The 13,395-nt window shown below is 37.3% G+C and overlaps 1 protein-coding gene and 1 long non-coding RNA gene across 2 annotated transcripts in view; one reads left to right on the top strand and one right to left on the bottom strand.

Moving 5' to 3' along the window:
• DNAH7 (dynein axonemal heavy chain 7) overlaps window positions 1–13,395 on the top strand; it is a 241,874-nt gene that overhangs the window by 101,798 nt on the left and 126,681 nt on the right. Inside the window, 6 exon segments of the mRNA XM_025442048.3 lie at window positions 74–172; window positions 4,628–4,876; window positions 7,055–7,204; window positions 9,484–9,666; window positions 10,201–10,377; window positions 12,780–12,911. Of these exon segments, the coding sequence (XP_025297833.3) occupies window positions 74–172; window positions 4,628–4,876; window positions 7,055–7,204; window positions 9,484–9,666; window positions 10,201–10,377; window positions 12,780–12,911 (990 nt within the window).
• LOC112656669 (uncharacterized) overlaps window positions 1–13,395 on the bottom strand; it is a 136,437-nt gene that overhangs the window by 33,155 nt on the left and 89,887 nt on the right. The window lies entirely within an intron of this gene.

Here is a 13,395-nt window from a genome sequence, read left to right as displayed (position 1 = left end):
TGTGCGTGTGTGTGTTAATGTAGGGGGCGCATTTAGTGGGTGGAGGTATCATCATGAGTGTGTTTTCTTTTAGCTGAAATATCCAAATGAAAATGAAGAAATTCTGCTGCTTAGATCTATTATTGATGTAAATCTGCCAAAATTTTTGTCCCATGATTTACCACTCTTTGAGGTAAGGATATTTATTATTTTAGTGTAACAGAATTTTTATAATAACGTATTTATCAAATGTACAAGTCTGCGACTCCCTTTGAGAAACTCCTACTACAGAAAATAATGATATGGCACAAAGAAACATAGATCATTTTATGTTTTACTTGAAGTATGTATAGCTCTGTGGCTTCAGATGACTTTCAACAAGTTGGGATTTTTAAATCGTCCTTTTTTTTAAAAAAAAACCTGCAATGTCTATAAGCACACAAAGGTTACAAAATATGTTTGCTGATAAATTGCACTAGAATGTAGGAAAATAACGGGTCTAACACTCGACTGAATCTTTTGCAGAGAAGGGGTACTTGGCCAATGTTTGTTGAATTAATAATCGAAGAAATTTCTTTAAAAGCTTACTTTCTTTAAAAAGAGTGTAATGGCTTTAATGAAATTGATTTTTTTTCAGGGTGACTTAGAGGAAGAACTAAGTTTAATAATCTTGTTATATTTAAGATTAGACTATTATTAATTGAGAGGCATTAGAATAATGATTAAGGTCTTCATATTATTATTTGATGTCATTCTTTTCCTTTTCCTCATCTCAGGTAGAAGGAATTGGGAGGCCATGGGCTCCCAACAGATGTTAATTGTTGCACTAATCTGTGCTGTCTTGAGGTTCAGGCAGTTAGTTTCCAACTGTAAAGACCGAAGTGGGATGTTATGGGAATGGGGAGAAGTGATGCTGCCACTGTAGTGTGGTCCAGTGTCGTCTGCTCTCCATAGTAACCGTGTTTCAACATTTGAAAGGATCTTTTCAAAGTACTTAGAGCTGGAGTGTAAATATAGAGTGAATCTATGAGGAATAGTTTCAAATTTTTTTCCTAATATTTTTCCTCAATTTCTTTTCTTTTTAAAAATTTTATTTATTTTTTATATTTTATTTAAATTCAATTTGCCAACTTATAACCCCCCAGTGCTCATCTTCTCATGTGCCCTCCTTAATGCCCATCACCCAGTTACCCCATTCCCCCCTACCTGCCTCCCTTTCTGTAACCCTTAGTTTCCCAGCGTTAGGAGTCTCTCACGGTTTGTCTTTCTCTCTAATTTTTCCCCCACTTTTCCTGTTTCTTTGGTATATTGTATAAATTTTCTAAGAGTAAAAACTGTATTTTTACAAAGTGGAAATATATATCACCAGATGTAGTCTCAAGCATTGTGTAGTCATTCAGTGAACATTCACTGAGCAATATCTCCAAGAGGGAGCATAACTGTCACTTCAGATTAGGGGAATTCCTTGTTGTGAGACTGTAGAACATTAGGCAAACTTGCTTCTTACCCCCACTCCAGTATTTATAGGTTGTCTTCTGTTGTGACAACCAGAGCAATGCCACGTATTTTTGACCCTGTACCTGACAGGAGAGGGAGGGGAATTGGTCTTGGTTGAGAACCACTGGATACCAAATGTGTTCTGGAGTGGTCCGCTTCCTTCAAGGTCAACCAAAACAATTTGAACAATCCAAGAAGATATGTTTGTTGATTTACCAAATACTGTGGACTTATTATGGATCAGACACTATTCTAAGAGCTTTACAAATAGTAACTTATTTAATGCTCATAATGACCCAGTAGGTCAGGTGCTGTCTTCTCCCCTGTTTTACAAATCATTTCACTGAGGCAAAGATACTTAACTTTTATTTATAGTTAGTACAGGAGCATGCAATCAGGCTGCAGAGTGCCCTTAACTACTGAGCTGCATTGCCTTTTTTCTCTCCTTTATCCTAAGGCAACTTATTGCTTTGATAAACTAAGATCAGTTTCTCCATAACAGTATTTGAAGGATTAAATATAGCGGCAATTGAACTCATTAATTCATAAATTCTAAAGTATAGTTCGAATGTATGCTTTCCCATGAAGCACTTCTGAATTTTTACTTTTACCTTCAGAGTAAAAATAAGTCCTATTTCTCGCATAGGATGCTATAATACTTACAGCTTTAACAGTTAATAAAGGTATGTTTCTGGGGATCCCTGGGTGGCGCAGCAGTTTAGCGCCTGCCTTTGGCCCAGGGTGTGATCCTGGAGACCCGGGATCGAATCCCACGTCGGGCTCCCAGTGCATGGAGCCTGCTTCTCCCTCTGCCTATGTCTCTGCCTCTCTCTCTGTGTGTGACTATCATAAATAAATAAAAAATATTTAAAAAAAGGTATGTTTCTTAGACTTTGCCATCAGCTTTATGTATTCCTATATACTAAAAACGGAATCATAATTCTTTCTAATCACATATTAAATGATTTTATCAGTTTCCTCAAGCTGCCATAACAAAATACCACAACTTGATGGCTTGAGACAATAGAAAGGTATTCTCTCAAAGTACTGAAGGGAAGATGTCTCAAATCAAGGCTCTAGGAAACACTCCTTTGCCTCTTCTTAGCTTCTGTTGGCTATTGGCAACCCCTGACATTCCCTGGCATGGGTTGACCTCATTCTGATCTCTGCCTCCATCACTACATGGTCTTCCCTGGGTGTATTTGTGTTTGAATATTCCTCTCCTTTCTATTATAAAGACATAAATCATTAGATTTAAGGCCCAGTATCACCTCATCTTAATTTACCTAATTATATCTGCAAAGATCCTATTTCCAAATGAAGTTATATTTTGAGGTTTTGTATGGGCATGAATTTTTGAGGGACACTAAGCTGATTAAATTCTGATCATCACAGTAATTAAAATACCTTTGAACTATTTTTTGTATGTGATATTGAGGTATGGATTAAAATTCATTGTTTTGACAAATCCAGGCACTCTTTTTATTTTTTCTCTAACATTCTGTCTTTTTATTTTTTCTTAAACATTCTTTGTTGAGAATCAATTGTTCAAATGTGTGTGGGTCTCTTTCTAGACTCCTCATTCTGTCCCATTGATATATTTGTCTATCGTTATATCAGATGACACTGTCTATATAATAAATCTTGAAATCAGATAATATTTGTCTAACTTTTTAATTTAAAAGTTTTATAAAATGGTAAAATTTCTAGAAGAAAGCAGGAGAAATATCTTGTGATTTGGGGTTAGGCAAAAATTTCTTAAACACAGCACCAAAAGCACAATGATAAAACAATAAATGATAAAAAAAAAGAGACTCATCAAAATGTTAAAAGTTTGCTCTTTGAAAGACACTGGTTAGATGATGAAAGACAAGTTGCAGACTAGGAAGAAATATTTGCAGATTAGATATGATGAAGGAGTTGCATGCAGAATATTTAAAGAATGGTCAAAACTTACCATTAAGAAAATAAACCAATTAAAAATAGGCAAGAGATTTGAATAGGCACTTCATTTTTTTTTAAATAAGTTTTTTTTTAAATTTATTTATTCAGAGAGAGAGAGAGAGAGAGAGAGAGAGAGAGAGACTGAGAGGCAGAGACACAGGCAGAGGGAGAAGCGGGCTCCACGCAGGAAGCCTGATGCGGGACTTGATCCAGGGACTCCAGGATCAGACCCCGGGCTGCAGGCGGTGCTAAACCGCTGCACCACCGGGGGTGCCCTGAATAGGCACTTCATTAAAGAACATATATATATAAAGCAAATAGGCACCTGCGAAATGTTAGTCATCAGGAACTACACATTGCAGCCACAGTAAGATACTGTGACATGCTTATCTCTGTGGATAATATTAAAAAGATTGAGCATACTAAATGTCCAAAGTCTTACACACTGCTGGGGTGAATGTAAAATAATACAACCACTTTGGAAAGCAGACAGTTTCTTAAAATATTAAACGTATAGCCATCATATTATCCAGGTATTTCATTATGCCTCAGTATTCACCCAAAAGAAATGAAGACATTTGCCCATACAAAGAATTATATATAAATGTTCATAGCAGTTTTATTTGCTGTAGCCCCAAACTGGGAACAATGAAAGTATCCATCAACGAGGGAATGGATTCAAATGTACTACGTGTATGCAATGAACTATTAATACATGATGTCACATGAGGGAATCTCCAAATCTTTCTGTTGAGTGAAAATAAGTCAGAAAAAAAAAGTGTTGTACTCATAATATGTAACTTCATCTATATTAAATTCTAGATAATGCAAATAAAAATAGTAACAGCAAATTAGTGGTTACCTGGGGATGGAGATGGGAGGTGGCAAAGAGAGAAAGGAAGGAGAATTACAAAAGGTCACAAGATGACTTTTGGGAATGATATGTTGACTATCTTGAGTTGATGGCTCTACTTATCAAATTGTACCACTTTAAAAAAATATATATATAGAGTTCATTGTATGGCAGTCATATCTCTATAAAGCTGTTAAAAATACTGTTTATTTAATGGCTCTATTTCCATCAATATTAAATATGAGGATGGGAGGAATTTCATCACCTTTATGTGTGTGGTGTGTGTGTGTGTAGAGAGAAAGAGAAAGAGGGTATCAGATATATAATATAAATCCTCAAATCTTCTATCATCAGGGAATCACTTCAGATTTGTTTCCTGGTGTGAAATTACCGAAACCAGATTATAATGATTTGCTAGCAGCTATCAAAGACAACTGTGAATCCATGAATTTGCAAATGACCAAATTCTTTTCTGAGAAGATACTTCAAATATACGAAATGATGATTGTGCGTCATGGTTTTATGATCGTTGGAGAACCGTTTGGAGGAAAAACCAGCGCATATCGTGTCTTAGCTGGTGCGCTGAGTGACATGTGTGAAAAGGTAAGTGTGTTATTAGTGCAATAATTTATTCATAATCAGCTTTGTGCAAGATAGAATGTATAGTCATTTTAAAAGATACTTTAATGTAGCAACTTGAAATCATAGAAAAAATTAGTCAAAAGGAAAATACTACTAGAAAAGTAATATGAAGCAATTAAGTTTAGTATATGAAGGATCATAGGTGTTCCTGTCAACCTTTTATTTCTTTTCAACATTTTTTTTATTTATGAAGCTAACACGCTTGTTGTAGAAAATATCTGAAAACATGAAAAGCCAGGAGGTTTTCATTTCATACTTTAAAGAGTGTTTTCTTTTAATTTATTTTTGGATGGTTCGATTTGTAACACAAACTTCTGTGATAGGCTGCTAGTGGTATTGAGGTGAATGTGTGTTTTGCATCATATAACACATATGTGTGCACACAAATGCAACAAATGATTGTATCATTCACAATTTGCATCTTCTACATCCTAGTTTGGTCTACTCTGACATGCTAAAGGAATGAGGCTGTTTTTAATTCTCCAACTAATACTGCACTTCTTTCTACTTATATTTTGAATAGTTTTTTGCTTCTTATATTTCAATGTTTGTAGCCAAGTGGGATTTGTGATTGTGGAGTCTCACTAGCCTTGCTGCATTTTTGGGACAAGAATCTTGCTTTAGCAGCAGCGTCTTGCTCTGACTAAGATGGTGGGGCTTTCCCATATTTCCCAATGTAGGATGATGCCTTGTTCTCCCCTTGGTGGACACAGAGAAGAATGTGAAGACCTTGAGCTTGTTTTGCTGTTTCGTGTTATCATTCCACATCTCTTCTTAAGTTTGCTAGTTTGTGTCCCAAGCCCTGGGAGTGGGGGGTTGCGGGGGCGAAGGCAGTGTTGGGAAGAGTTGCACTTGTTATGTTAGATATAAAAAAAAGAAGTGATGACGAATAGGAGAGCACAGGGGATTTTAGGGCAGTGAAACTATTCTGTATGGTTCTGTAAGGGTGGAAATGTGCCATTATGCATTTGGCAGGACCTGTTGAATGTACGTCAAGAACGACCCTTAATGTAAACCATGGACTTTGGTTAATGATAATGTATCAGGGATGCCTGGGTGGTGCAGTCAGTTAAGTAGGTGATCGCAGTGTTGTGAGATCAAGCTGTGCATCAGGCTCCGCACTTATTGTGGAATCTACTTAAGATTCTCTCCCTCTCTCTCTGCCCCTCCTGCTCATGCTCTCTCTCTCTCTCTCTGTCTCTCAGATAAATAAACAAACCTTTAAAAAGTAATAATGTATCAGTATCAATTCACCATTCATAATAATATACCACCTCAATGCATGGCTTTAATAATAGGGGAAACAGAAGGGGTGAGGTGGGGTGGGGGGATATATGTGAATCTCTGTACTTTCCACTCAATTTCTCTGTAAACCTACTCTAAGAAAATAACATCTATTAATTAAAAACATAAAAAGCTTATGCCCTAAGGGTATTAGCATCCTTTGTATAATTCCCACACCAGCTTTCTAGGTTCTGGTCAGAATTGACAACTTACCAATATTAACTTTTCGATTCTGTGAGAATGGAGCATAGTTCTCTATATTCAGACCTTTTAATTTTCTCTCAGAGAATGTTTGGTAGCAGGAATCAGCCAATTATAGCCAATTATATAGGCCAGATTTGGCCCCAAGCCTATTTTTCTAATATCAATGAGCTTAGAATGGTGGTAACGTTTTTTAAGGTTTGTAAAAAACACACTGAAAGACCCCCCAATGAACAGAAAGAAGGAAAAGAAAGAGAAATGGGGAAGAATATGTGGCCAACTATATGTAACCTGAAAAACTTGTAATATTTGCTAGCTTACCCTTTCCAAAAAAAATTACCAGCCCTCATTTTGTAGTTTTAGGTTTATAGCTCTTTCACATCCTCTGCTAATTGATTACTGAGTTGTATTTCATGGGTTTTAAAAACTAAACCCATGAAATTTTATTATTTTTTTAGTTGTTCATTGGCCCTGTAGAGAAAAACACAACCAGTCTTTACGTATTGACTTTGTATGCTGGAATTTTGTGAAAAGTTCTTTGCTTCTGGTAGTTTCTTTGTAGAGTCTAGGATTTTGTACATATCAAATCGTGTTTTCTATGAATAAGGACAGTATCCTTCTAATGAAGAAATGTGTTTTTTTTTTTCCCTTAAGGGGTTAATGGAAGAAAACAAGGTTCAAATTACTGTTTTAAATCCCAAGTCTGTCACCATGGGTCAGCTGTATGGGCAGTTCGATGTGGTGTCTCATGAGTGGTCGGATGGCATCCTCGCTGTCAGTTTCAGAGCCTTTGCTTCCTCAACGGTAGGTACTAACCCTTTAGTGTGTGCATTGAGAGAGACTGTGTTAGTTCCTTCTGACAAATTTCTGATTTTTTCCCAATTGTTTCAGACAAAAATCTATATTTCTAGTTTAAGGCATCTATTTGAAACACACAATACTGGATGGTCCCACGGTGCTTTTGTGAGGACCATCGTTAGCGCCTACAAAGAGGCAGCAGACCATGCTGGCGAGAGCCTTTAGCTTGGTGTGCAGAGAAGAGAGGGCAGGGAAAAGCTCTTCTGGTTCTCTCTCTCTCTCTCTCTCTTTTTTCCAGGCTAAATGATACAGGATGGAGAACATCTAAATAATGTGAGCCTTTCACCCCTTGAGTCATGCTCTTCCATTGCCCACCTTCTGGGCTGCTCTCTCTGTCATACCCACTAGTTGTTAGATATGCTCCATTTTTAGACAAGAAATTGCAGACCTTAAAAAAAAACAGACTTCAACTTCAACACGTTGGCCCTACCGTGTCAGGAAGTGAATGGGCTGCCCGTGGCACGCGCAAGAGGTGAGGGATGTGCCAGCTGCTGATTGCTGTGGAGGAGAGCGGGCACTTACCCACCCCTGGCTGGTTCTGCTGAGTGGCTGTTGCCCACTCTTACGAGAAAGAGTCCACAGTCCAATAAGATGTTAACTTGGTTGCTCTCCATTAGCAGGCTGTCCACAGAGTGTGAGCAAATGGGAGACAGTTGCTAAGTCTGGTCTTAAAAGAGAAGGGGCCTAGGCTAGAGACATTAAATGCATTAAATCTTTTTAAAATAAATGTCTCCTTTATTCTGCTTACCATATATCCTGACTTTGGTGCTCTTTATCCACCTAAGAACCCCGCTGATCATGACTCGTAGGCGATGTGGTAATTGAGAAATGCCAAATCTCAGTTCCGCTCTTAATGGGTGAAGGACCTTGGGCAATGAGTAACGTAAGAATTAGCTTTCATGGGGCAGAGATCCTGCCCAGGATCAGGCTTTACTAGTAATTTCTAGGATAAAAGTAATTGTGAAGCAGACAGGGGTGTGAGAGCGTTGATATAACCTCTCAGGTTCTTTCTTTTCACAGCAGATGTATGCTGGTCCAGATTAGCACATGGCATCTTGAGATAATGTATATAGTTACATTATTTATACAGAAATAATTATGATATGCCTCCCATTTTATGTTCAGTTACATTGCATATATTACCTTTTCCAGAAGTTTTGTCCCATAAATACTCAGAGAGGTTAAGGCACTGACCCAAAGTCACATAGCTGGTAAGTAGTAAAAGTCAAATGAAAAGTGAGGTCCTTTAGACTGCAGAGCCCAACATCTTGCTCTTACATGGCCAAGTTGCCCAAAGTGAAGATGAACAGGCATGGGAAGCCAGGATATGAGGAAAAGTTGATCTGGAGGTAATCTCGGAGGTATGAGCTCTTCCTCCTTCTTGAGAATGGCCAGAGCTGGCCTTGGAGTATGGATGTGGGGCAACCCTGAGCCCATGACAGCTCCACTGTCTTCTAGGTTAAAGCAGTTGCCTTGTAGGGACTGACAAGTTTATAGGATGGGTCCAAATCCCCCCACCACTTCAACCCGAATTCACATTTGCTGAAACTGAACCAAGGTATCGTCTTTGTACACACAAAAAAAAGCTGATTCATAAGATCTGAAAAGGAGAATCAGCTTTTGCACTCTTCAGCGAATACCTGGCCACTCCTTAGTATTTATTGAGCTTTTACTGTATTTCAGAGAGTGTGCAAATGTTGTCATATTTATTATAGTGAGATGGAATCTTATATTAATGCCCTACATTACTATAAAACCGTTCAACCCAAGAAGGGTATATATGTGTGAATTTATCCAGTGGAGGGAAGAAAAACTTGATTTAGTACCCAAGAGTAGTTGATCTGTATGAACATAATACTACACAGAATCAGATTTCAATGAAAATTCTGTTTTCCCTGGCAATTGTACATTTTTTTTACTCATAATACTTTCTAAAATATGTTATATGTAAGTTCAGAAACATTGGAAAAGATGTTATATTTTATATATATATGCAATTTGAGAAAAGATGTTATATTTCTGTCTTGTCTGTTGGAAATACAGGCTTCTTCAGTGAGTCTCTCTCTCCATACACATGCACACTTTATTCAAAAGATGCCTTTACTTTTTCATGGTAAAATTAATTTTAGGAGTTATATTTTTAAATCTTGAAGCATCATTGGACTGTTTGCTTACATTATCATTATTAATTTTTTTGCCCTTTATTTATCATATGCATAAAACAGACACCAGATAGGAAATGGTTAATTTTTGATGGCCCAGTAGATGCAGTGTGGATTGAGAATATGAATACGGTGCTGGATGATAACAAAAAACTGTGTCTGATGAGTGGGGAGATTATTCAGATGTCACCACAAATGAATCTTATTTTCGAACCAATGGATTTGGAAGTTGCTTCTCCTGCCACCGTAAGTTCTCAATTTTGACATCTGCTTATAAATCTGAAATGTCATAAATGCTTTTATTACTTTGAAACTCTGAATGAAAAACATTAGTAGAATTCATTTTCCTAAAGATTTTGTTTATTCATGAGTGACACAGAGAGAGAGGCAGAGACACAAGCAGAGGGAGAAGCAGGCTCCATGCAGGGAGCCTGATGCAGGACTCGATCCCAGGACCCCAGGATCATGCCCTGAGCTGAAGGCGGATGCTCAACCACTGAGCCACCCGAGCGCCCCAGTAGAATCCATTTTAACCATACTCAGATTCTTGAAGAACAGGTCTATCTGTTGACCTACCTTGACAAATTTTAGAGTCAGGGATTTTTTTTCCTCTTTGTCTACAACCACTGGTAAAGTCATACACAAAAATTTAGATCATGAAATTACATAAAATTAAGCTGCTTTTGAAGAATTTTCTGAAGGTTATGTGAAGCAGATGTACCGAGTCATATTTCTTATAGAAGCATTACCTTGATGGTAAACAATTATTCTTTTTTCTAGGTTTCCAGATGTGGTATGATTTACATGGAGCCTCACATGTTAGGCTGGAGACCACTAATGTTGTCTTGGATAAATCTTTTACCTGCTGCGATTAATCTTATTCAGAAAGAATTTATAGTAGGCTTATTTGACAGAATGGTCCCAGTTTCTGTTGAATTTATTAGAAAGCATGCGAAGGTAAGAGGGATGAGAATTTTAAGATTTAAAAAATAAATGGAAAATCCAAATCAGCCAAATATGTTCATTTTAATGTCTATTGTTAATATCAACTATCAGAGATTAAAATAATTTAACTGCTTAACTAAGAACTTTTCTGATTAAAGTAAAATGATTTTAATTTATATACTTAATCTCCAAAAAAATTTTCATGAGGCATGTTACGGTCTGAAAAAATGTACGGATGCTAATCTGTTCCCTCCTAAAAAAACAAAAAAAAAAAAAACAAAAACAAAACCTCAAAGGCCCACCTAACCACATCTGGATGAACATATCCTAAAATGCTATATCTCATTTCTCTGGGACTATTATATTTTAGTTTCCATTTTTATAATTTTCTCTGTTTTTCAAAGTTCCTAGAATAAATATGTATTATTTTATAATCCACAAAAGGACAAGTTTTAAAAGTAATTCATTTATGACATCTAAAGAATCAGATAGTAGGTAACAATGGAGGAACACATGTTCCTGCTTTAGGCGTGCTGAATGAGGAATCCACGATACTTCGCATGAGTGCATCTACTTGTTTAGAGATTACTGTTGTTGGCTAAAAAAAACGGATTCAGGGAGGAAAGTCAGTCCCTGGAGAAGATTGAAAGAAATCCAAATCCATTTTTCTTTCTTTCAGTGTATCCTGGGGATTGGTGCAGGGAGAAGGGTGTAATGGGGAGAAGTGACAGCACGAATGGAAATCTCCTGCCTTTGAGAGTTGATGGATTTCCAGGCAGCCTCTTAAACTCTCTCCAGCTGGAAATTGTAGGGAGAGTATACTTAATTTCTGCTTTGGGAGATGTCAACCAAAGGTCTTTAGGATGACTTTGGCTCTGGAACAAGTATAGGGACTCCCGGCTGGTATTTCTCCTGCTGCTGGAAATATAATAGAAAAGCTTAAGGCACAAGTTTGGCTCAAGGTACAGGTATGGAAAGCAGAATTTAAAATCATGGCAGTGGATATTACCTAAAGCAAAAACATAGAGAAAAAAGGTAAGAGAGAGAGAATAGAATGTCAAGTACAGCTGTATTTCAGGGAGGAGAGCCTTTAAAGAAGCAAGTGAGTAGTCAGTATTATCAGAAACTACTAAGAGGTCAAGGCAAAAAAGGATTGGCACATGTCCCTTGGATTTAGCAGTTGAGAAGATCATGGGGAGAACCGTAGCCCAAAATTTTTCAGGGAAGAGGCAAGGTTGCTCCAGGGCAGCTGGCTAATGTGAGAGCTCCTGGCGCAACAGTGCTGTACCCTGCTCTTTCAAGAAGATTGGCTGCTTAAAAATTAAAAAATAAAGCAAACTTGAAATGTGTTGAGATATGAAGTAGTCATCTTTCAAAAACAGTTAAACATATAAAATAAGCTGCAGGTTCCCCCTCAACCCAGCATTGTCAGAGAACGTAGGCATTAAAATTAATGAATATTCCAAATAATAACAGTCTTTTCAGTAGTAAAAGAGAAGAAAAAACAGACTTTTAATACAAGCTTCTAAAATGCACTCTACACTTTTGTCCTCTCAAAGAAGTGCTGAATACCACTTATTTACTATGTAGAAATAAGTGTCTTCTTTGTAGTAATAACTCTTTGTCTTTTAGTGTTGCATCAGTAATACTTAGTCCCATCCTTAGAAAGTCAGTTGACATTTCTGCCTATTTCTACTGGGACAGCGACTAAATATGAAGTCGGCGGCTTCTGATCTTGAGAGTCCATTTCAGAGAGTTAATTCTCACACATTAACCACAGAGCAATACCACTCTAAAGGCTGGAGGAAGGCTTGGAGGGAAGAAGACACATATTTATGGAGAACTGGTTGTATGGTGCATGGTGCTAGGAGCTCTACACACTCATTTATCTTATAAACTGTCGTGGTGAGACCCAAAAAGTAAAGTGCTTGGGGTTTGCAGCACTCTGGGAACATTTCATGCTCTTCAAGACTTACAAATTTATTCCATAGGCATGAGTTTACTATGAGTGTTGCTGTAAAGATGTATAAAATACGTTTTGAAACATAATTTTAATTTGCCAAAAGATTTTTTTTTTTTTAGTGTTTGGCTTTACAAAATTGGTAAAAAGATTCTGGGTTATCAGTTACGTGTTCAACTGAACACGTAAAAGTAAACTTTTTGAATCTGAGAATCAGCGCGGGAGTGGTTCAAGAGTACATTCACTGGGCATGACCCCTAGGGCCACCACACTGTAGACTAGAGAATTGATCTATGCCTCAGTTTTCTCACCTGCAACTAGCATTATGATAGTGCCTTTTCATAGGTGCTGTGGCTGCGAGGATGAAGAAAGTTCAATAAGTATTCGTTGATGCTACTTTAATTAGCTTATTTAAGTTAATTTGTTTTATAGACTTTTCCCCCTGATTTTTCAGGAATTATCTCCTACTTCAGATACAAACTTAGTCCGATCCTTAATGAATCTAATAGACTGTTTTATGGATGACTTTTCTGATGAAATCAAAGTGAGAGAGAGAAATGATCGAGAAACGTACTCTCTACTTGAGGTAAGGCCGGTTGCCTTTGAATCGGGCAATAGAAGGACATCTCCTGCTTTCCTCAATGTTTGCTAATTGATGAACTGCATTCGCCCCCTGGAACTGGAACTGAACATTTGATAGGAGCTGAACAGCAAGGGAAAAGTCAGGTCCCAAATAGTGGGTACTTGTAGGGAAGCTCCTGGACTGGCAGTGCCAGATTGTATCATGAGGTTTGGGAGAAACCCAATGATATCCTTAGATCTGCTACTGAAATCTTAAGTCACTTAAGCAGCCTCAGAAATGATCAGTCCTCAAGAGAGCAGTGACCATTTGATAACAAAAGTCATCTCCCCTTCAACCTGCAAATCATAATTCTTTGTGTTTTTCCTTGATTTTTTCCCCTTTTTTCTTGAGATATAAATATTTACATATGTGTGTATAAATATAAATGAGGATTGAGGAAGGCAAGAAAATATGTATAAACATACTTTTCAAGCAGGAATAAAATTAT

This window comes from Canis lupus, chromosome 37, assembly GCF_003254725.2.
Source record: "Canis lupus dingo isolate Sandy chromosome 37, ASM325472v2, whole genome shotgun sequence".
Classification (NCBI taxonomy): domain Eukaryota; kingdom Metazoa; phylum Chordata; class Mammalia; order Carnivora; family Canidae; genus Canis; species Canis lupus.
The sequence above is the reverse complement of the archived record's forward strand: the minus strand, read 5'-3'. Positions and strand labels throughout refer to the sequence as shown.